The sequence below is a fragment of the Ovis aries genome, chromosome 11, assembly GCF_016772045.2.
Source record: "Ovis aries strain OAR_USU_Benz2616 breed Rambouillet chromosome 11, ARS-UI_Ramb_v3.0, whole genome shotgun sequence".
Classification (NCBI taxonomy): domain Eukaryota; kingdom Metazoa; phylum Chordata; class Mammalia; order Artiodactyla; family Bovidae; genus Ovis; species Ovis aries.
In genome coordinates, this window is record NC_056064.1 from 53098901 (window position 1) to 53120776 (window position 21876).

At 58.4% G+C, this 21876-nt stretch overlaps 2 protein-coding genes across 3 annotated transcripts in view; one reads left to right on the top strand and one right to left on the bottom strand.

Moving 5' to 3' along the window:
• The window catches only part of DNAH17 (dynein axonemal heavy chain 17), a 67334-nt gene that overhangs the window by 42104 nt on the left and 3354 nt on the right, over positions 1-21876 (top strand). The window contains exons 41-58 of the mRNA XM_027974201.2: positions 48-265; positions 2784-2991; positions 3236-3351; positions 4141-4333; positions 4616-4851; positions 5488-5610; positions 7114-7318; positions 7829-7993; positions 8620-8760; positions 8990-9160; positions 9571-9693; positions 10217-10410; positions 13611-13759; positions 14789-14916; positions 16436-16663; positions 17350-17541; positions 20931-21110; positions 21460-21642. Of these exons, the coding sequence (XP_027830002.2) occupies positions 48-265; positions 2784-2991; positions 3236-3351; positions 4141-4333; positions 4616-4851; positions 5488-5610; positions 7114-7318; positions 7829-7993; positions 8620-8760; positions 8990-9160; positions 9571-9693; positions 10217-10410; positions 13611-13759; positions 14789-14916; positions 16436-16663; positions 17350-17541; positions 20931-21110; positions 21460-21642 (3153 nt within the window). The remainder of the gene's footprint in view (positions 1-47; positions 266-2783; positions 2992-3235; positions 3352-4140; positions 4334-4615; positions 4852-5487; positions 5611-7113; positions 7319-7828; positions 7994-8619; positions 8761-8989; positions 9161-9570; positions 9694-10216; positions 10411-13610; positions 13760-14788; positions 14917-16435; positions 16664-17349; positions 17542-20930; positions 21111-21459; positions 21643-21876) is intronic.
• Positions 10393-21876, bottom strand: part of PGS1 (phosphatidylglycerophosphate synthase 1) — a 49902-nt gene continuing 38418 nt past the window's right edge. The window contains exon 9 of one of the 2 annotated variants that reach the window (XR_006061286.2): positions 10393-12985. The gene's annotated coding sequence lies outside the window, so the exon portion shown is untranslated. The remainder of the gene's footprint in view (positions 12986-21876) is intronic. The other variant, XM_060394964.1, reaches the window with a different exon arrangement.

The window sequence follows — 21876 nt, forward strand, 5'->3', positions numbered from 1 at the left end:
TATTGAGGGCTGAATCCCCACTCAGGTCCACCCACCTGTCTCTGCAGAACAACCTGACAGAGCTGAAGTCCTTCGGGTCCCCCCCGGATGCCGTGGTCAATGTCACGGCTGCTGTGATGATTCTGACCGCACCTGGGGGCAAGATCCCCAAGGACAAGAGCTGGAAAGCTGCGAAAATCATGATGGGCAAAGTGGACACCTTCCTGGACTCCTTGAAAAAGTTCGACAAGGAGCACATCCCCGAGGCCTGCCTGAAAGCGTTCAAGTGAGTCGGGGCTCGGCCGCCCCCATGGGGTTGCCCAGGTCTCATCTTGTCGGGAACATATCATGTTCAGGCCCTGTGTAGTCTCGAACCTTCTCCCGCCTGTCCCTGGCTGCACACCACATGGTCCCAAGGGAAGCCTGTGCTTGCTGGGGGCAGGGCAGGTCTTGGGCAGCACAGAGAAGGCGGGACCCCAAAGCCAGCAGACAAGAGTCTGGGTACATCTACCTGGACCTGAGCTACCAGGGCATCAAGGTGAAACGTGATCCCAAGCTGGGGGGGAGCCTCATCACCCTGTCTCCCCAGCCTTGGTCGATCTGGCTTCTTAAATGGGGTGAGGGTAGGGGGGGATTGGAGGGTGGGGTCGGAGGGGTGGTGCTGCATGCAGAGATCATGCACAGGACCCTGCTGTGGCTCCTGGCACTTTAGAAGCAGCAGTGAGTTTTAGCCTTTTTGTATCTTGTTCACAGTTTGTCCTAGCTGTGCGTGCATGTGGTTATTTTTAGTCCCTTACAGTTTCTTTGCACTTGTTGCTCAAGGAGGCGTTTGTCAGGTGCAGTCACTGCAGCAAAGGGCCCCAGGTCCTAGTCTGTCTTGAGGTGGGACTTGGAAAGGGTGTGCAGAGTGGGCACTCCCACATCTTGCCCCGTAAATCCAGTAACACTAGCACTGGTGAGCACTGCCCTTGTGAGCAGACTTCCCAGGTAGCACTAGCGGCAAAGAGCCCCTCCTGCCAATGCAGGAGACGTTAAAGATGCAGGTTCGATCCCTGGGCCAGGAAGACCCCGTGAAGGAGGGCATGGCAATCCACTCCAGTATTCTTGCCTGGAGAATCCCACGGACAGAGGAGCCTGGAGGCGACAGTCCCCGGGGTCACAAAGAGTCGGACACGACTGAAGTGACTTGTGAGCACTCTGTGCCTAGCCATCCCCCTCAAACCAATTTCAGGGCCAAGCTGACCTGACCCCAAGCGAGAAAGGGAGGCCTTCCCATGACCCCAGTGACCCCAGGTGAGACCCCAGCCTCTCAGTTCCATCTGTATCAGAAGAGAGCTGGACGAATGAAAAGCATCTGATGACTAAGGACTAGTGTGAAGTTCAAGAGAAACACTTCCAGACTCGCCTCCAGGAAGCGGTCTGTGTCAACATCTGGCATGTTTCCTTTCAGTCTTTTTTCTGGATTTTCCCCCTGGTAGTTGAAAGAATACTGTCTATATGCAATTATCTGTTCTGCTTTTTATTTTTTACTTAACGTTGCAGGAGAAAAAAATCTTTTCCCTACCTTGTCAAAACACTTGATCTGTTTCCTTTTTTTTTTTTTAACCACAGATGAATTGTAATTTACTTAACTATACCTGCGCTGTTGAGGGTCTAGGCTGTCTCCGTTTCTGCCATCATAAATAGTGCCATGATAAGTGTCTTCTTGTCACCCAGCAAACTTCGCAATTGCCACCTCCCCATGCTGTCTGGAGTGTGCTTAACAGACGCAGACCCACCGCCTAAACAGAGTGTAAAAAAATGCCAGATAGAGGAGGTGATGGGCTGTGTTCCCCACCTAAGCTCAAATCACACTTCAGTTATGATTTTTGAATCATCCATTCAGAATTCCTTCTGCAGAAAGCTCAGTCCGTTAACACTCAATGATGTCGCCATTATTTTAAAAACACTAGTTTCTAGAGCTTCCTAACTGCATCTGTGGGCACTGTTCCTCATCACTTTTGTAAGGTAACCCTGGTAACGTCACCTCTTTGAAGTCTTACCTGGAGAGCCTTAGCCTCACCTGTGATGCTGGGCACTGGTTCCAACACTTCCTGTTGGCATAAATCTGGGCAAGCTGCCGACCCCTGAACACGTTTTCTTGCCGAGGGCCGCAGTGGTTGCAGAATGAAAGTGAGACCAGCTACGGGGGGACAGGGAACAGAGAGCTAAGAGGGGCAGGGCGGGAAAGCAGCTTTTCTTCACCTTGATAGCACTACTTCTTTTCCCTTTCATAGGCTTCCCTGATAGCTCAGTTGGTAAAGAATCCACCTCCAACACAGGAGACCCTGGTTCAATTCCTGGGCCCGGAAGGTCTGCTGCAGAAGGGATAGGCTACCCACTCCAGTCTTCTTGGGCTTCCCTTGTGGCTCAGCTGGTGAAGAATCTGCCCGCAGTGCAGGAGACCTGGGTTCAATCCTTGGGTTGGGATGGGAAAGGCTACCCACTCCAGTATTCTGGGCTGGAGAATTCCATGGACTGTACAGTCAGTCCATGGGGTCGCAAAGAGTCGGACAGGACTGAGTGACTTTCACTTTTTTCCCTTTCATACCCTTAATTCCACTGCAGAGGCCAGAGTTCTGAGTTTTGGTCTTGTCTTCTTCTTTCTGTGATCATTAGGACACCAGAAGATAGTATGTTAAATGTTCTGCTCCTCCTATGGCTCATAATGGGCGCCGGAGTCGCAGACAGAGGCGGGAGTAGAGGTGGCAGGTGCAGGGTTGGCGGGAGCCTGAGTCCCCAGCCCGCTGTCGCTCACTCCCCAGGCCCTACCAAGGCAACCCGACCTTTGACCCCGAGTTCATCCGCTCCAAGTCCACGGCTGCCGCAGGCCTGTGCTCCTGGTGCATTAACATTGTCCGCTTCTACGAGGTCTACTGCGACGTGGCCCCCAAGAGGCAGGCGCTGGAGGAGGCCAACGCCGAGCTGGCCGAGGCCCAGGAGAAGCTCTCCCGCATCAAGAACAAGATTGCTGTGAGTGCGGCCCGCGGGCGCGGCCGGCCACCATCTCCGCCTGAGAGGGGTTGGCCTGGCCACCCCTGTGAGTTACGGAGCATCTGATGTGGGGCCCAGAACACCCCCGAGGCCGCCTGCCTCGGCCATGCTTGTGGCCCTCAGGCCCCTCGGGGATCTCAGCCCTCCCAGGGCTCAGCTGTCTCTACTCCCGGGAGAGCCAGGGGCATCCCAATCTCAGGGCCTTCCCACCTTGTCTTTCCAGGAACTCAACGCCAACCTGAGCAACTTGACGTCGGCATTTGAGAAAGCGACGGCCGAGAAGATCAAGTGCCAGCAGGAGGCTGACGCTACCAATAGGGTGATCTCGCTGGCTAACAGGTGCCTCACCCCCGACCCCATCACAAGACTGTCCTGTCCTCAGACCCGCCACCCCCGAAAGGGATGAGCCCACAGAACAACCTCTGGGGGGATAAGCCCCAGGTGCAGCCCCCGCTTTCTGAGCACAGAGAGTCGTGAGGATTAACCCTGGGAGGTCCCCAGGCTGCCTACCTCACCTCCGGTGGGATGTGGACTCACCTCTGCTGGGACAGTCAAAGGTGGTCTTTCAGTCACCGGGAGGAAGGGCTGCTCAGGTGATGCCAGAGACACACCTCCGTGAGCCTAATCGGGCGTCTGTATTTCTGCAAACCTGGCCCTGCTCTCGGACGCTGGGTGTGCCGTTCAGGGTCGGGGACCAGCCCTCGGGTAGTGGCCTGAGAAGCATGAGGCACAGCCTGGAGTCCCCACCCTACACGGGGCCAGGTGGCCGCCACCGGACTAGCCGTTGCCCAAAGCGTGTGCTCAGCAGTGTCCAGGCAGCGGCCTCAGCGGTCAGGTCATGTGGTCAGATAGCATCAGAGTGCCCGTGAGGCCAGCACCCTGGGGAAGGAAGCTCAGCATCCCCAACAGCACCCAGAAAGCATTAGTTTTGCTTCCCTAAAGCGTTTTCTCCCCCAGACTCCCCACAAAGCACATTCACTCCTGAACCACTGAGCAAAGTAAGGCTTTGAAGCCATGAGGTCCGTGGTACAGATGGAGGCACACCTTTCCCGGCCCTCCAGCCTGCCCTCCCTCCAGCCAGGAGCACGGGCTCCTCTTTCGTCCACTGACCCCTGGCCCCCACCTCAGGCTAGTGGGAGGACTGGCGTCAGAAAACGTCCGCTGGGCCGAGTCAGTGGAGAGCTTCAAAAGCCAGGGCGTCACGCTGTGCGGGGACGTCCTGCTGATCTCTGCCTTCGTCTCCTACGTGGGCTACTTCACCAAGAAATACCGCAACGAGCTGATGGAGAGGTTTTGGATCCCTTACATAAACCATTTAAAGGTAAGAGGTCCCGTGGTGTTCATCACTCAGGACATCTGGGGAGGTCCGTGGGGGAGGGGAGGGCAGACCCAGCCAGGTCTCACCGTCGCTCCTGTGATGAATAAGGCAGAGGCTGTAGGGTAGCCAGGGTGCAGAGGGTGGCCCAGTGCGGACGATGCTGACATCCTTTCTGGCCACGTCCCAAGGGGCTGTGAGCGGCTATCTGCCCCTGCGGCACAGGTGTTATTCAGGGAGCCGCTTCCCCCCGAGCGGTGAGTCAGACCACACTGCCCCCCTCGGCAGGTCCCAGTCCCTATCACGAAGGGTCTGGACCCCTTGACCCTGCTGACTGACGATGCGGATGTGGCCTCCTGGAACAACCAGGGGCTCCCCAGCGACCGGATGTCCACGGAGAACGCCACCATCCTGTGCAACACGGAGCGCTGGCCCCTCATCGTGGATGCCCAGCTGCAAGGCATCAAGTGGATCAAAAACAAATACAGCAGCGAGCTGAAGGCCATCCGCCTGGGACAGAAGAGGTGCGTGGCCACCGAGGCGGGCGGGGTGGGCCTCCAGAGGTGGTGGCCAGCCCGTTAGCTCGGCCGGAAGTCTGCGAAGCCCACGCAGAGCCTTTCACTTGTTAGATGAATGGACGCATCTTTGGAAACCAACACTGGCCCACAGGGGCGTGGATTTTCTTAGTTCTTAGACCCCGGGGAACAGCGCCAACAGTGAAGAAGCAAACTTGCTGCTCCCCTCTCCCCATTCGCTGCCGCTCCTGCAGGGGCAGCGCTGACACCTCGACTCCCACCTGCGGTGGTCCTGCCTGGTCACTGGCTGGCTGGGAGGCTGCGGCCGGTCGTCGTGCCATCTCTTCTCATAGATGGGAAGCAGTGCCCATAACACAGCGGCTGGACAGCCTCCCCAGGGTGCAGGGCAGTGGGAGGAAACGTAGATGTGGAACGTTGAGCTCTGCAGCCACAAAGCAGTTCCGTGTTCAAACCTTCCCACCTGGGGGTGATTTACACGGAGAGCCCTGCGCTCCCCTCCGGAAGGACCCTTTGGGAGAGGATTGAACTATTGGCCCTTCAGTCACCTCTCCCGTCCCTCCTGGGGCCTACGACCGCATGGTCACCGGGCCCCAAGGCCTTCACGATCTCATGCTGTGCCCACAGCTACCTGGACACCATCGAGCAGGCCATCTCGGAGGGGGACACCTTGCTCATCGAGAACATTGGCGAGACCATCGACCCGGTTCTGGACCCTCTGCTGGGCAGGAACACGATCAAAAAGGGAAAGTGAGTGACAGGTGCCCCCACGTGATGGTCCTCAGCAACGAGGTCTGGCCTCCGGACTGAGAGGAAGGGCAGGGCCTCTCCTTTCCTCGGAGCCGCAGGGGCTCCAGCACGACGCCGACGGGCGTGAGCGGGGAAGCCCCCTGGGAGGGGCCGCTGGGAGAGCAGTGGCGGGTCCACATCCCAGTTAAGGAGGAAGACCTACACCAGCACTGCCTCAGCGATGGCCTGCGGACCGCCGTCCTTCGCGGTCATCTTGTTTCCTGTTTTCATGCATTTTGCAGATCTTGAACCAGTATTACTCTTTCTTCCTATTTAGCTGAGATTCATATAACCTGGTGACCTTTAGGACATTCATGCCTGGTTTCTCTGGGTATCTTTGCGAGCTGTAGTAAGCATACATACTTCCTTCTTTTTTATGGCTGATTAATAGTCCATTCTGTGGATCTGACACGTTCTGTTTATCCATTCATTGGCTGATGCACTGAGTTTATGTTATTTTTCTAACATAAAAACATAAATCAACTTTAAAAAATGTAAAGGTCAGAGTCGATCTGAGCCGCCTATCAATGCAGGGGTGTAGGCAGAAGTCCAGAATAGAGGTGACGAACGTGCTGACATGCTAGATTCTGAGGAAGGCCTGGCCTGAGTGGTGATACCCAGGGGTGAAATTGGAGGCCCCCCAAAAGTGAGCTCAGCCAGAAAGGGGGTAGCAGAGGGGGGAGCCAGAGAGAAACAACTCCCACCAAGGGCGCTCCGGCCTGCATTCCTGGCTGCTCATCAGATCTGCCCCAGGGAGCTCCCAGATGTCCTGGTGTTCTATCTTTCTGATGTTAATGGTGTCGGGGGGGGGGGGGGGGGGCAGCCCGGGCCTGAGTGTTTCTTCAGAGGCTCCCAGCAAGACGTAAGACATGCAGCCAGGGTTGAGTGAACTCTCCTATAAGACCAGAACAGACCAGCCAGAGGAAGAGCAGGTGCTTTCTCTAGAAAGGCCAGTGGCACTCCAAGGAGGAAAGGTCTTCTGTTTTCTTTTTTCCCAAGTTTCAGATTATTTATTCATCAGGGTGAGCCCTGACACAATACACCATGATTTTACGCATTTGGTTTTTTATTAAAAATTTTTTTTTTCTTTTGCTATTTTGACTGCATCGGATCTTAGTTGAGGCTTGAGGGCTTAACTGTCCCTCGGCAGGTGGGATTTTAGTTCCCCAACCAGGGATCAAACCCACGTCCCCTGCTTTGGAAGGCAGATTCTTAACCCCTGGACCACTGGGAAGTCCCAATTTCATGTACGTTAGAGGGAAATGGTTTCCTGGTTAAGTAGGAAATTGTGCAGACGGTTTCTGGAAGACCTTCGTTCTAAGCAGCTTTATAGTGAAACATTTCATTTTAAAGTCCAGACTGTCCTCCCAGGCTGGCCGGAGTCCCGAGGGGGTCTGTGCTGCTGTCCCGAGGTCACTGGGGTTGGGGGCCCCCTCCTAATCCCCCGCCCCCCACCGACCACAGGTACATTAAGATCGGCGACAAGGAGGTGGAGTACCACCCGAACTTCCGTCTGATCTTGCACACCAAGTACTTCAACCCCCACTACAAGCCCGAGATGCAGGCCCAGTGCACCCTGATCAACTTCCTGGTCACCAGGGACGGGCTGGAGGACCAGCTCTTGGCCGCCGTGGTGGCGAAGGAGCGCCCAGACCTGGAGCAGCTAAAGGTACGATGGATCGGGAGGAGCAGGGCAGGCGGCGGCTCGGACCAAGGGGGCAGGTCTCCAAGAACCCCACGTCCGGTGACTCTGAAGGGGCCCTTGCTTGCCACACCAAGTGTGCTTTGTACAACAAAATGAGTCACCCCTCCTCCCCAGCTACCCCCAAACCTGATTCTAAGTCAAGTGACAACTTCTCTGAGAGAATAGGAGTCCACAGTGGTGCCCCGGACGCCCAAAAGCACTGAGCTCCTGCCCCACAAGAATGTCTTCGCTACCAGCCCCAGTGTACCAGTCCCCTCCTGGGCTGTCTTGAGTCACACCTGTGGGCTCTCAGGGGTCCCCGGCCCCCACATCTTCCACTGTGGTTCCCACACCCTTGCTGACTGCTCATCACAAGCAGCTGCAGGGGCCTCGGCTAAGCTGTCAAGAGGCTCTGAACCCCCGAGCCCCCCCAAGATGGGGAGGCCAGGCCGTGCCAGCAATTGAGTTCCCTTCCTGGGTCTGCCCCTCTTGCAGGCGAATCTCACCAAGTCCCAGAATGAATTTAAGATTGTTCTGAAAGAGCTGGAAGATTCTCTGCTGGCCCGGCTGTCGGCTGCATCCGGGAACTTCCTGGGAGACACTGCCTTAGTGGAGAACCTGGAGACCACCAAACACACGGCGAGTGAGATTGAGGAGAAGGTAAGAAACCGTCTCGGGGACCCACCCCCTTGTACCCCCAAGCCATAGCACACAGCGGGCATGGCAGGTAGGCTGACAGTCATTGAGAAGAGAAGTCACAGCCTCACTGGGGGCCCAGGACAGGGTCGGGGGCACAGATGCCCACCAGGCACAGCATCTTCACCTGCTGATGGACATTTTGGCCGTTTCCACGTCTTGACTATTGTGAATAGTGCTGCTATACACGTAGGGGAGCATGCATTTTTTCGAATTATAGTTTGTCTAGTTACACACCCAGGAGTGGGATTCCCAGATCATATGGTAGTTATATTTCAAGTTTTCTGAGGAATCTCCATACTGTTTTCCATCGCGGCCGCACCAACTTACATTTCTAGCAACAGTGAGAGCAGCGAAGGTTTCCCTTTGCTCCACATCCTCTCCAGGACTTGCAGGCTTTTTAACGAAGGCCATTCTGTCTGGTGTGAGCTGACACCTCATTGTGGTTTTGATGTGTATGTTTTCCTAACAGTCAGAAACGCTGAGCATCTTTCCATGTGCCTCTAGGCCACCTGCCTGTCTTCTCTGGAGAAAAGTCTACTTAGGTCTTCTGCCCTAAGTGACATTGGTTTGTGACTGCTTGTTTCAAGGTGCAAGAGGCAAAAATCACAGAAGTTAAAATCAACGAGGCGAGAGAGAACTACCGGCCGGCCGCGGCGAGGGCGTCCCTGCTGTACTTCATCCTGAACGACCTCAACAAGATCAACCCCATCTACCAGTTCTCACTCAAGGTGCAGCTGCCTCCAGGCCCGGGCTGGGGCCCTCGGGGTCTGGGCTGCAGGTGGCCGTGAGGGGCGGGAGCTGGGGCACCAGCTCTGACCAGCACCAGCCCAGGGAGTGAGGGTCCGAGCAGGGGCCCCAGACCCCCAACCCCAACGGAAACCAACCAGATCCGGCATGGGCGGTGTGGAGCAGGCTCAGGGGCTGTCCCCAAGCCCCTGCCTCTGGTGACACCCCCAGGCCTTCAATGTGGTGTTCGAGAAGGCCATCCAGAAGACGACCCCCGCCGACGAGGTCAAACAGCGTGTGATCAACCTGACAGACGAGATCACCTACTCGGTGTTCATGTACACGGCCCGCGGGCTCTTCGAGCGGGACAAGCTCATCTTCCTCGCACAGGTGGCATTTCAGGTAACATCCGGCCTCGGTGCCCTGGGACCCGGACCACGAGGAATCCCCAGGGGCAAGGTGGGGGCGTGCAGGGGACACTTTGGGGTGCTGAAGATGCAGAGCCTTGGGCTCTGGCTCAGACCCAGTGGCTCCAAGCCCACACTTTAACACCATCGATGGGTTTGAGGCACTGCTGGGGGACACCCCTGAGTTCATCCCAGGGAAGGTACCCTGATGGGAGCCATTGAAGCGAAGGGAAAAACCCAAGCGAACTTTTTGGCCAACCCAATAAAAACAAATGAGGGGCTGGTCAGTGTTTCCCCTGCAAGTGGGGGGTGGGGTGCGCCCCTGTCCGTCTGCCCCCCCCCGCACCCCACAGAGCTGCGGCACAACAGCTAAGCCAGCCTCCCCACCCCACCCCCGCCTCTCAGGTCTTGTCCATCAAGAAAGAGCTGAACCCAGTGGAGCTGGACTTCCTCCTGCGGTTCCCGTTCAAGGCCGGGGTCGTGTCGCCAGTGGACTTCTTGCAACACCAGGGCTGGGGCGGCATTAAGGTTGGTCTCAGACTTTGAACACCGTGTTCTCTCCCTGCCTCGCGCTCTTTCCTGCCCAGCCCGAGCGTGTTTACAAGGCACTCGGGGCCGGACGTTCAGGAGAATGGGGAAGGACTGGGGAGTGACAGGCTGCCTGCCAGCTCATGGGGACCCTGCTGTCCTACTGGGTCACAGCAGCTGCAGCTCCATCATCACGCCTCTGCAGGTGGCAAACTCAAAACCCCTACTCACCTCCAGGAGAGTGTGCAAAGTGTCAAGGTCTGAGTCAAAAAGACCAGAGGAAGGCGGTCCCCTGGGATGAGCTGGGCCCCCCTCATTCCAAAGCCCCCCACCCACCCAGAAAAGCAGCTGAGTGTCACGTCCCTAGATCAGATTCCTCCTCCCTTGTCCTAGCACTTTCTCTGGTCTGCCTCCAGCCCCCAGCAGCTCATCATTTGATCGGTCAGGCGCCTCCCAGAGCCTAGGGGCAGGGGTGCCCCCCTGGGATGGACAGGGGAGAGCTGAAAGTGTGGTCTGCCCCCAGGCCCTCTCGGAGATGGATGAGTTCAAGAACCTAGACAACGACATCGAGGGGTCTGCCAAGCGGTGGAAGAAGCTGGTGGAGTCGGAAGCCCCGGAAAAGGAGGTCTTCCCCAAGGAGTGGAAGAACAAGACGGCGCTGCAGAAGCTGTGCATGGTGCGGTGCATGAGGCCTGACCGCATGACCTACGCCGTCAAGTGAGCGCCCCAGCCCGGGCCCCTGCCACCCCGCCCCGCCCACCGACCCCCGCTCTGAGCTCTCGGAGCACTGGGGCTCCAGAGGTGGCCAATGGGACTCCCCACCTCCCCCGACCCTGGGCGAGGACTCCCTGAGCTAAGTGAGAGGAAGACAAGACTCCCTGGGGCTGCCACCAAGATTAAAAAAAGCGTGGGCGCTGACGACCTCCACGACCACACGGGGTCCTTGTAGGATGCCACGGGGAGGGAAGTGGCAGAGCCATCAGCATCGGAGGACATGCGAGGCCGCAGTGGCTGGACTGCAAGTAAATCTGCTGTTTTTACGGCTCATTTGCAAGGGGAACAGTTGTGATTTCATGAGAACCTTTCTGGACCTGAACTGCCTCCAGGACTGGAAACTTAACCATCGAGTTTCGGCTCCTGGTTCCTTTCACTCCCCAGAGCACAGGAAGACTCCAGGAATGGCAGCCGCTGTAACTCACGCACACCAGCCTGGGCAGACCGCTGCGGTGTTGTGGGGAAAGGAGGGACCGGACCAGGCCCCGTTCTATCGGAGCGGCTTCCTGGCTTTCCACTTGTCCCAATGGCCTGAAAGCCACCAGATTTCCCAAAAGACGCCCACGTCCCTCATAGAATTCCCCTCTGACAAAGCAAAGGCCTGACTCACACCCACTGGTTACTCACAGACCAGTTCGTTTCTGTTTTGCTTTGTTTTCCTGGGACCAAAGAGGAACAGGACCCAGAAGGGTTCTGGGCGCAGGAGGAAGCAGGCGGAGTGAAGGGGACGTCACATCACAAGGGGGAGAGCGGGACGCACCCAGGACATCACAAGGGGGAGAGCGGGACACACCCGGGACATCACAAGGGGGAGAGCGGGACGCACTCGGGACATCACAAGGGGGAGAGCGGGACGCACTCAGGACATCACAAGGGGGAGAGCAGGACGCACCTGGGCTCAGCGCCGGAGGAAGGATGGACGAAGTCTGGGGAAGACCAAGGGGAAGGGCACTGGCCATCCCTCGGGATGCCACCCACCAGGAGAGCTGAGCATGTGTGGGCGTCCAGGCCCACTGCTCCCAGAGCACTCATGAGTCACCCAAGTCACACGGGAGAAAGGGCACCAGGACCGCGTGGGCGACCGTGAACACCAGGCGCTCCCATGTCACGCTCCATGATGGAGGCGAGGAGAGCAGATTCACCTCTCCAGTGAAACAGGGAGTGGAGCTCAACAGCAAAGAAATCCAGGTCCAAGTCCACAGGGAATAGTAACAACACAGTCAGCAAGAGCCCAGGCTCCAGGCACCCCAGAGCCTCCCACCCAGGTTCACTCGGCCCTCCACCGAGCCCTCGAGCCCAGTGCCTTCCCTCCTCCCACCCACAGACCCCCAGGAGGGTCACTCGCCCATGGCAGACAGGGTGCTGGCATCAGGACCCCCAAAACACCAGCCGATCTGTACACCTGCCACCAAGCAGGCAGCTGGGGGTGGCTCTGGTATCCGCGTGTCCAGGACGCAGCACCAGAGCAGCAGAGCCCGATCGGAACCAGGCGCCTGCTGTTCTGTGTCATCAACTCATCCGCAGAGAGTGACCACGTGGCCCGGCCATGTCAGGAGCAACAGTGAGCTCGTGACGTTCCTGCCCCGGGGCAGGACTTGCTACCTCCCAGACGTCCTTCCCAGGCAGGGATCCCCAGTGATGTTCCAGGTCAATTTCAAAGGCAGGAGCTGAACACGATTGGAGGCCTTAAGCAGGAGCCCTCCCGGCCTGGGGTCAGCACTGAGCAGGAACCTCCCCACCCGCCAGCCTGTGGTCAGCACTGAGCAGGAACCTCCCAGCCTGTAGTCAGCACTGAGCAGGAACCTCCCCACCAGCCAGCCTGGGGTCAGCACTGAGCAGGAAACGCCCAGCCTGTGGTCAGCACTGAGCAGGAACCCCCGGGCCTGGGGTCAGCACTGAGCAGGAACCCCCGGGCCTGGGGTCAGCACTGAGCAGGAAACCCCCAGCCTGGGGTCAGCACTGAGCAGGAACCCCCCCAGCCTGGGGTCAGCACTGAGCAGGAACCCCTGGGCCTGGGGTCAGCACTGAGCAGGAAACCCCCGGCCTGGGGTCAGCACTGAGCAGGAACCTCCCAGCCTGTGGTCAGCACTGAGCAGGAACCTCCCAGCCTGTGGTCAGCACTGAGCAGGAACCTCCCCACCAGCCGGCCTGGGGTCAGCACTGAGCAGGAACCCCCCCAGCCTGGGGTCAGCACTGAGCAGGAAACCCCCGGCCTGGGGTCAGCAACAACTCGGGAGTCTGTGCAGAAGCCAGTAAAGGCCAGACTGCTGGGTGGGGATGGGTGCAGCGAGAGACGTCACTCCTGCAGGAGTAGGAAGGCCCATCTGGTGCCCGCCCGCTAACTCCCTGTTGATTCCAAGGGATGGTCTGACCCACCTGAGGGTCTTCACGGTGCTCAGAGCCTCAGGTCACTGACCTGGGAGTCATCTCTTAAGGAGGCCGCCGTCGTCCTTTCCAAGACCACACTGGACATAAGTTTATCTCCCGTGGTTCATTCAGACACAGCGAGCTCAGCCACCTGTGGTCAAGAGGGAGGGGCCGAGAGCCGAGGTGAGATGCCCAGGGTCACCCTAAGAGGGGCCTTGACTGACCCCATCTTTGTCAGGGTCAACACAGAGCCTGGGGCTTGGAAGAGAGAGGCGCTTATGTGAAAAGGATCTGGGGTTTTTCTGTGACTTTGCTGAAGATGCATGTCTTATGGTCCTTGGAGCTCGTCAAGGCGGCTCTAACGCACGTGTCCTTCCTCCTCGGGCCCCTGGGAGATCACCAGGACCCGTAGATGGGTCTGGGTTCTGCGCCTTGGTCTGGAGAGCGGATAGGAAATGTGCGGGAAGCAGGAAGTCTCTAGGGACAGGCCCCTTCCTTGGGAGCAGAAGTGTGGTCACCTGGACGCCATGGCACCTTGAGTCCCGTCGCAGCTGACCCTGCACACCTCTGAAAGCAGGGGCAAGAGCCTCTCACCTGTCCACGTGCAGGTGGACGGGAGCCAAGGGCGCCCCAAGCAAACACCACACATGGCCTCCCTGCTTACAGGAGGCCCCGGCAGAAAATGGCTTTCTACCTAGAGACCCTTCTCTGCCTCAGAAAGTCCCCCAGGGAAACAGGCCCTCCCCTTCAGGTCTGACCAAGTGTTGTCCCCTCAGGAACTTTGTGGAGGAGAAGATGGGCAGCAAGTTCGTGGAGGGCCGGAGCGTCGAGTTCTCCAAGTCCTACGAGGAAAGCAGCCCCTCCACCCCCATCTTCTTCATCCTCTCCCCCGGGGTCGACCCCCTGAAGGACGTGGAAGCCCTGGGTAAGTGCGGCGAGCAAAAGGCAGCATCACGGGTCCAAAGCACAGAGAGAGAGCCCTCCGCTCCCAGCAGCAGGGGAAGTGCCTGACACGCAGCAAGGCCCACTGCCGGGGCCCTGTGCGCTGCTGGTGGGGCCGCGAGCGGGTGGAAAGACGGCTGGTGGAAAGGTGGTCCCTCCTAAGTCACACGGAGAACCGCTGGACGGCCCGGCACACCCCCTCCCACTGACATTCCCAAACACACACTTCACAGGGACCGGCTCACAGCGGCCAGAAACCCACAGGTCCATCAGCTGATGAATGGCTGAGCCTCCCGAGGTGAATCCACGAAAGGCTCGGTGGAGACACAGACACAGAGAACAGACTTAAGCCATGGGGAGAGGGGCAGAGAGGCTGAGATGTATGGACAGAGTAACATGGAAACTTGCTTTACCATACGTAAAACAGAGCGCCGGCAGGAACTTGCTGCCTGTCTCAGGAAACTCAAACAGGGGCTCTGTATCAACCCAGAGGGGTGGGATGGGGAGGGAGCTGGGAGGGGGGTTCAAAAGGCAGGGGGTATAGTATACCTATGGCTGATTCCTGTTGAGGTTTGACAGAAAACAACAAAATTCTGTAAAGCAATTATCCTTCAATAACAAAAATAAGCGCTGACCCACCCTTGCAACATGGACAGCAGAGAGAACGCTGTGCCAGAGACAAGGAGCCATGTTCCACAATTCCTTGCCTCTGAAACGTTGAATCCATAGAGGCAGAAGGCAGATTAGTGGTCCCAACGCTGGGGGGTGGGGGCAGTGGGATGGATACAGGGTCTCCTTCTCAGATGATGAAAATGTCCTGGAACCAGAGAAACGGTTGCACAGCGTTGCAAATTATGCCATGTCCCTAATAAAGACGGCTTCCAAAGCGGTACGCGTTGACCTTGTGTCAGATTTTGAGAGGGAGGGTGTGGAACTCCAAGCTGCGGATCACGGAGCCTCTGTTTTTGTCATTCAGCCGTCCCCGTGCTTTTCCTGTTTTTCTTTCCTTCAGGGAAAAAGCTGGGATTTACCATAGACAACGGGAAACTCCATAACGTGTCCCTGGGGCAGGGACAAGAGGTGGTGGCCGAGAACGCCCTGGATGTGGCTGCGGAGAACGGACACTGGGTTATCCTGCAGGTGCGGGGGAGAGGGCGCCCGTGCCCCTGGGGGAGGGCTCCCCCGGGCCTCGGCACCTGAGGGGATTGGCCTGAAGGCCAGAAGGGGATTCGCATTCACCAGCCTGGCTGGGACTCCTACAGCCTCTGAAGGAGGGCTCGGGGCGGGAGTCTCCCACACCAAGCACGGCTCTGCCTGGTCAGCAGGTGGCCTGGGGCGTCACCACTGTCCTGGTGATGCAAGTGCGGACCCTTCAGCAGTGAGAAAGACATCCCCCCTCCTCTCCTGTGCTGGCTCGACTGCCTCTCCTTGGCCCTGCAGCCTGTCCAAGCCCCCATCCTGGTCCCCACTGGCCCCCCTGCAGGCCCTCCCCGGGTTTGGCAGACCCCGCAGCAGGGCGGACCTCAGTCTACAGGGCCTGGCCCGATGTGGGGACCCCAGGTTCAAATCCTTCTCTTAGTTCATTTTACAAAAACGATCCCCACTGCAAGTCCAGTTACCAGCCATCTGTCACCAAAGACATTACCTCACCTTCCCCACCATCCCCGTGACTCATCTGTTTTGTAACTGGAAATCTGCGCCTCATAATCGCCCTTCCATTTCTCTCCTCCCACCACCCCTCTGACAACCACCTGTTTGTTCTATCTACGACTCTGTTATGTTTGTCCCTTTGTTTTCTGGATTCCACACGTAAGTGAAATCATACGCTATTTGTCTTTCTCTGTCTGACTTCTTTCACTGAAGCAGATTCTCCAGGACTGGCCACGTTGTTGCAGATGGCAAAATTTCATTCTTTTTAAGGGTTGAGTAATATTCCACTGTGTGTGCGGGCATGCGTGCGTGCGTGCGTGTCACACATATATAGGTATACCACATCTTTTTTGATATTATCATGCACTCTGATTTTATACTTTAAATCCCATGATACATTATTGTTACACTCAAGAGAGATTTTTTAATTTACCCACATATTCACCCCACCCAGTGCTCACTGCTCCTCATGCCTCACTGTGCTTCTGTTCTGTCCACTCACCTACTGATGGGCACTTAGGTTGCTTCCACACCTTGGCAGCTGTAAACAACGCTGCTGTGAACACAGGGCTGCGCGTATCTTTTGGAATCGGTGTTTTCATTTTCTTGGATAAACGTCCAGAATTGGGGTTGCTGGGTAACAACATCGTTCTACCCTTCATTCTCTGTGAGGAACCTGCAAACTGCTACCCACAGGGGCTTCGCCAATTTACAATCCCACCAACAGTGCACGAGGGTAGCCTTTTCTCCAGGTCATTGCTTTCCACCCAAGCCTCTCAAGAGGAAGGGCAGGGACCATGTAATCTCAGCCCTGATGCTGGGTGGAGGGCGGGAAGGACTCACCAAGGCGGGAGGCCCTGAACTAACTGAGCACAGCCTCGACTCGCGGGCCTCAGTCACTGGGTGAGATGACCCAGCGTGGCCAGCGCCCCGGGGAAGGGCAAACGGCAGGGTCGGGGCCTGTCCTGGGGAGGAGCGTGTGGGCGCTGAGCCCTGGTCTTGGCCGCAGAACATCCACCTGGTGGCCCGGTGGCTGAGCACCCTGGACAAGAAGCTGGAGCGGCACAGCGCCGGCAGCCACGAAGACTACCGAGTGTTCATCAGCGCCGAGCCGGCCCCCAGCCCCGAGAGCCACATCATCCCCCAGGGCATCCTGGAGAACGCCATCAAGATCACCAACGAGCCACCCACGGGCATGTACGCCAACCTGCACAAGGCCCTGGACCTCTTCACGCAGGTGAGGCGGCCTCCCTGACCCCCTGCGCGGGACCCCTCCCGCGCTTCACACCAGCATTTTTCCCCACCATGACCACCCGATAGATGTCTGTCCCCGATCTGGCTTTCTGGCCCCAGGCCTGCCGCCCCCACAGAGCACTTGGCCTCCGGGTGATGCTCGCAGGCCTGAGCGGGGGAGGAGGACACAGCTTAGCTTCCAGAAGCCTCTCTGCTCAGAGCCACCCGCTTAGCAAAGACCAGTTAAAATCTCACCTGCCCAGAGAGAACTAGTGTTCAGACTCAGGGCTGGATCTGCCTTTCCCTGGGGCCACCTGCTTTCAGAAAGGCTTTGCTTCTAAAACATCCCCTCCCCCTTCACAGGTTGTTTTTGGAGAGTCTGGGGTGTGTAGACGATGAGGAAATGTTAATAATTGCACAGGAATTATATTGGGGAATATTTTATTAGGAAGAAGTATCAGTATTTGACTTGTATCCAACACTTACATGATACAGCTGCATTCAAAGCAAAGACCAGCCAGCATTCTCTACCCGACTTTACAGACCAGCGCAGAGCAGTCAGTGGCCTTAGGGCCCACCCCTATCCTCAACCCCCCTTGCACCGCCAGTGACGCAGACAGCAAAGATGGCCCTGGCCCCACCAGGGCGCCTGTGTGGACCCCACCTGACCCGGGCTGTGTCCTCCCGCAGGACACGCTGGAGATGTGCACCAAGGAGATCGAGTTCAAGTGCATCCTCTTCGCCCTGTGCTACTTCCACGCCGTGGTGGCCGAGAGGCGCAAGTTCGGGGCCCAGGGCTGGAACCGATCGTACCCCTTCAACAACGGGGACCTCACCATCTCCATCAACGTGCTCTACAACTACCTGGAGGCCAACCCCAAGGTAAGGGCCAATCTGGTGCCCGCCCTTTCCATTGCTCTGTCTCACATTTAAGAGACATTCCCTCGGTTCCATATGCCAAAGGAGACCTGAACGTGTGAGGCTCCCCGTGACCCCACCCGTCTGAGAGCACGGTTAGCACCCAGGCCATGGTCGGCCCCTCCAGCAGTCCTCAGCTGTCTGGCAGTTTTTATGACTCCACGAGGGTCAGCATCTTTGGGAAGCCGCTCACCCTGCACCTGAACAGGGATTCCCCCAGAAAGGCCAGCCTCCTGGGCAGTGGAAGCCAACGAAGGGTCTCGGGGGCTGCAGGCCTCCCTGGTCAGTATCTGGAGGCAGAACGCAGGATCAGAGGGCAGGCCAAAAAAAAAAAAATCCCTGGAGACACAGAGTGCTTCCTTTCGTCCTTGCTGAAAATGGAGACAAACGTGTGAGGCGCTATGAAAGCCATCGTGAGGGCTGCAGAGAGGCAGCTCAGCCAGGAACTCTGGCCGGAGGGCCCCGGCTGGCCTGTCTGTGGCCCAGAGAGGGGACTTGCGGGCGTGGGCCTGAGGTGGGGTGAGGCCACATGTGAGCCCCAAAGCGAGGCGGCTACGGCCTTGGGAACTGAGAGCCGCCTGGCCTCCGGCCTACCGCGCTCCTCTCGGGATCTCCCACGTGGAGTGGGGCCCTGGCACAGGACCCGTCTCTGTGAGCCCCCACCAGGAGGCGGCAGAAGGGGACTCCATAAACCCTGGGCTCCTCCACACTCCTGCACAGCAGCACCTTCCTACACTGACTGCGGAGGACGTTCCGCTGGCCCACGAGGCTCCCAGGGAACCCAGACTGCTGGGCCCAATGCCTGAGGGGCGAGACACCAGCCCCAAGGATGTCTGAAGGCCTGAGGCTCAGAGCACCCCCTCCAAGCTCTAGGGGCTAGGAGACAAGAGGTGGAGAATACCCCCCGCCCATCATAAGAAAGCTGAGGCCCACTGGGAAGAGGGGAGACCTGGGCCGGCTGTCCTCAGGCCCTGGAGGAAGCAGACCTCCCAGGACGGCCGCCACCCAAGCCTGAGCCTGGAATGTTGTTTGCTCCGTTCCTGGCAAAACACCCAACCCCAGAGAAAGCAGGAGGGCAGACCGGGCGAAGTCGGCCCTCCTCGGGGAAGGGGACGGTGGTCTCCGTCTGCAAGTGCTGGTGAGGGTCGGGGTCACTTCACTGGCGACAGGGTCCGAGCTGCATGCCAGCAGCACATCTCAGGACACTCACACATGCAAACAGACGCAAGAAGACGTGAAGGAAGAGCTGCATCGTCACAGCAGCTTCGCCAGAGGTGTTCGCTCTGGGAGACTCGAGTGGGGGAGCAGTGGCGCTGGGAGCTAGGAGCCCGTAACATTTACGCTGAAGCTTCCCTCGTGACACACGGAACCTGAGTAAGAAACCGCTTCAGGACACACACCGTGTGCTCCCGTGACTGCCGGCATGAGGGACGCTCAGCATCCCGCTCAGCAGCGTGTGCTCAGGCCTGGGCCCCGGGCCTGCAAGGCCCAACCTTCCCTCATCCCAGCCCGTGGCCTCAGGGAGACAACATTGAGCAAACACCTGTGATGGGGTCACCTGCCGCCCACGGCCCATCCGTCCTCCCAACTCTGAGAAAGCCAACCCGGACTCTAAGGACAAGGCCTGGCAACTCGTCTCTGAGCTCCAGGGACTCCATCCGGCAGGTGGGCACACAGCACCCGCCCCCGGGGGTCAGTCCCGCCGCCCCGCCGACCCTGCGGGGAAGGGCCGTCCTGCCAAGAAGCTGTTTGCAGGGACCAGGGAGGCAGAGAGTGGGGTGTACCCAACCCCATGTGGCAGGAGAAACAGAGGCGGTCCCCGAAGCAAATACACAGAATGCAGAGAGAGCAGCTCAGCACATACTCAAGATAACCAAGCAGAGAGAAAGAGTGAGTCACAGGTGACAACGAAGCGGAGACCAGTGTCCAAGTCAAGGTTCGTCAGAGCACACCAGACGACTGGTAAGTTCTTGGGACTTCCCTGGAGGCCCAGCAGTTAGAGGACTCCACGCTCTCACCCCCGACGGGCTGGGCTTGATTCCTGGCTGGGGAACGAAGATTCCCACATATTGTGCGACTCGGCCCTCCAAAAAAAGTCAACAAGTTCTTATTCAATTAACTATAACTTGTCTGTTCTTGGCAGCCAGCTGCCATCCAGGCAGGGCACTGCAGGAGCTATATCCATGCCCAACTTGCCCTTAAGGAGTTGCAATCCTCAGAGAAAATCAAGTGTGTGCAGTGAGGCCCCAGGCCGTGCGGCACAACGTGATGCACAGCACGTCTCAACAGAGGGGCACAAGACACTCTGGGTTTCCAAAGCTTGGTGCAAAACAAAAGTGAAATACCTCGTTCACAGTTTTGGTGCTGAGTGCCTGCAAGAACAATCTTTCCACTTAAGTGGCTGCTGGAAAATCGGAAGTCTCGTTTGTGGCATCCCCACGTGGCTCTCATTGCTGGACAGTGCTCTGCAGGAGGAGCAGTTACACGCTGGGACGAGGGGCGGGGAGGGGACGGGTTCCCAGCACTGTTCAGGGTAGGGGGGATCTGCAACCAAGTGGCTTCAGAGGAGCGCAGTCGTGGCACTTGGTGGCTGAAGAAGTGGCACCCCAGGCCAAGGGCACAGCGTGGAAGCGGGGGCAGAGCCGAGGGTAGTGAGAGCGGCTGAGTGTGGGATGCGTGCAGAGACCTGGCCACCAGTGGGGGGACACTTGTGTGTGCGGCCTGGTTTGGTCGGGTTCCCTCAGGGCAGAATCGGGCTTTGGGGTCGGGGAGAGGGTACTTGCTGGAGCTGGCTCTGCTACAGAGCCCTCAGGGGCTCACGTGGGCAAGGCTACTGGAGTATGCATGGGACCAGGGCCCTGTGGGTGGGGTCAGCGACTAGACTGTGAAGACCAGAAGAACTGGACTGTATGGCCAAAAAGATCGCCGGTGCCCCAGAGCCAACACTCTGTCCACGGAGTTACTGCTCGTTGGAGATGGCGGTGAAGGGAGAGGTCCCAGGCGGCTCCCAGTTCCATCCCCACGTGGGGGAATAAACTGAGGGAGGGACAGGCAGACTGCGGGGGTGGGGTGGGCCTGCAGGGACTCAGTGCCGGTGCTGGGGACTCACATCAAGGGAGAGCGTGGAGGAGGGGTGGGCACCGGGCCAGGGAGACGGGGTGGAGGCTGGAGAGCCCCTCGTGGGAAGAGGGTCTGATCCCATTCAGCTGCTGGCTGGAGTCAGAGGGGAGGCAGGGCCAGCCCTGGGCCTGGTGACCGAGGGTAGCGGGTAACCCTGCAGAACGGGTGGGGAGAAGGGGCAAGGGTGACATGAGGGCCTGGCAGGCCCCCTGATGGCAGCCGTCCCCTCAAAGGTGCCCTGGGACGACCTCCGCTACCTCTTCGGGGAGATCATGTACGGCGGCCACATCACCGACGACTGGGACCGCCGGCTCTGCAGGACCTACCTGGCGGAGTACATCCGGGTGGAGATGCTGGAGGGGGAGATCCTGCTGGCCCCGGGCTTTCAGATCCCCCCCAACCTGGACTACAAGGTGAGAGGAGCACCCTCCAGGGATGGGGAAACACGGGCGCCCTCTGGGAGTCAGAGCGACAAGGGAGTGCTGGCCCACAGGCTCCCTGGTGAGGGCCTCCGTCACCGACCTTACGGACAGACGCTCCAGGAGGAAGCCAGCGGGCAGAAACCAGAAAGAGGGTTTAAGAGGCAGTCCTCCATGGAGCAGGAGGGGAAACACCCTGTCTGCGGTGGGGGGCGGCCCCAACAGGGAGTCAGCCCAGAGGGCAAGGGGTGGACAGAAGGTTCTGGGAAGCGAGGCTTCATGCAAGGACGACGCAGGCTCCAGCTCGCACAGCTCTCCCTGCTCACCCAACCCCCTTTTACAGGGCTACCACGAATACATCGACGAGAACCTGCCCCCCGAGAGTCCCTACCTGTACGGCCTGCACCCCAACGCGGAGATCGGCTTCCTGACGGTCACCTCGGAGAAGCTGTTCCGCACCGTCCTGGAGATGCAGCCCAAGGAGACAGACTCGGGGGCTGGCACCGGGGTCTCCCGCGAGGAGAAGGTGGGCGTCTGACCCTCGCCCGGCAGGGGGCCTGCCAGCTGGCTGCTGCAGCCCCAAACTAAGCACTGAGCGCCGAGCTAGAGAGCGCCATCCCCACACGATGCCTCCCTCCCAGGGCTCCCAATGGCCCTGGCCCTGCCCCGCGAGCACGGGGAAGTCGAGATTCTTGACTGGAGCGGAGCCTCGGTGCTATGAAACCCCACGACCTTTTCTCCAATGACTGACCAGAGGTCT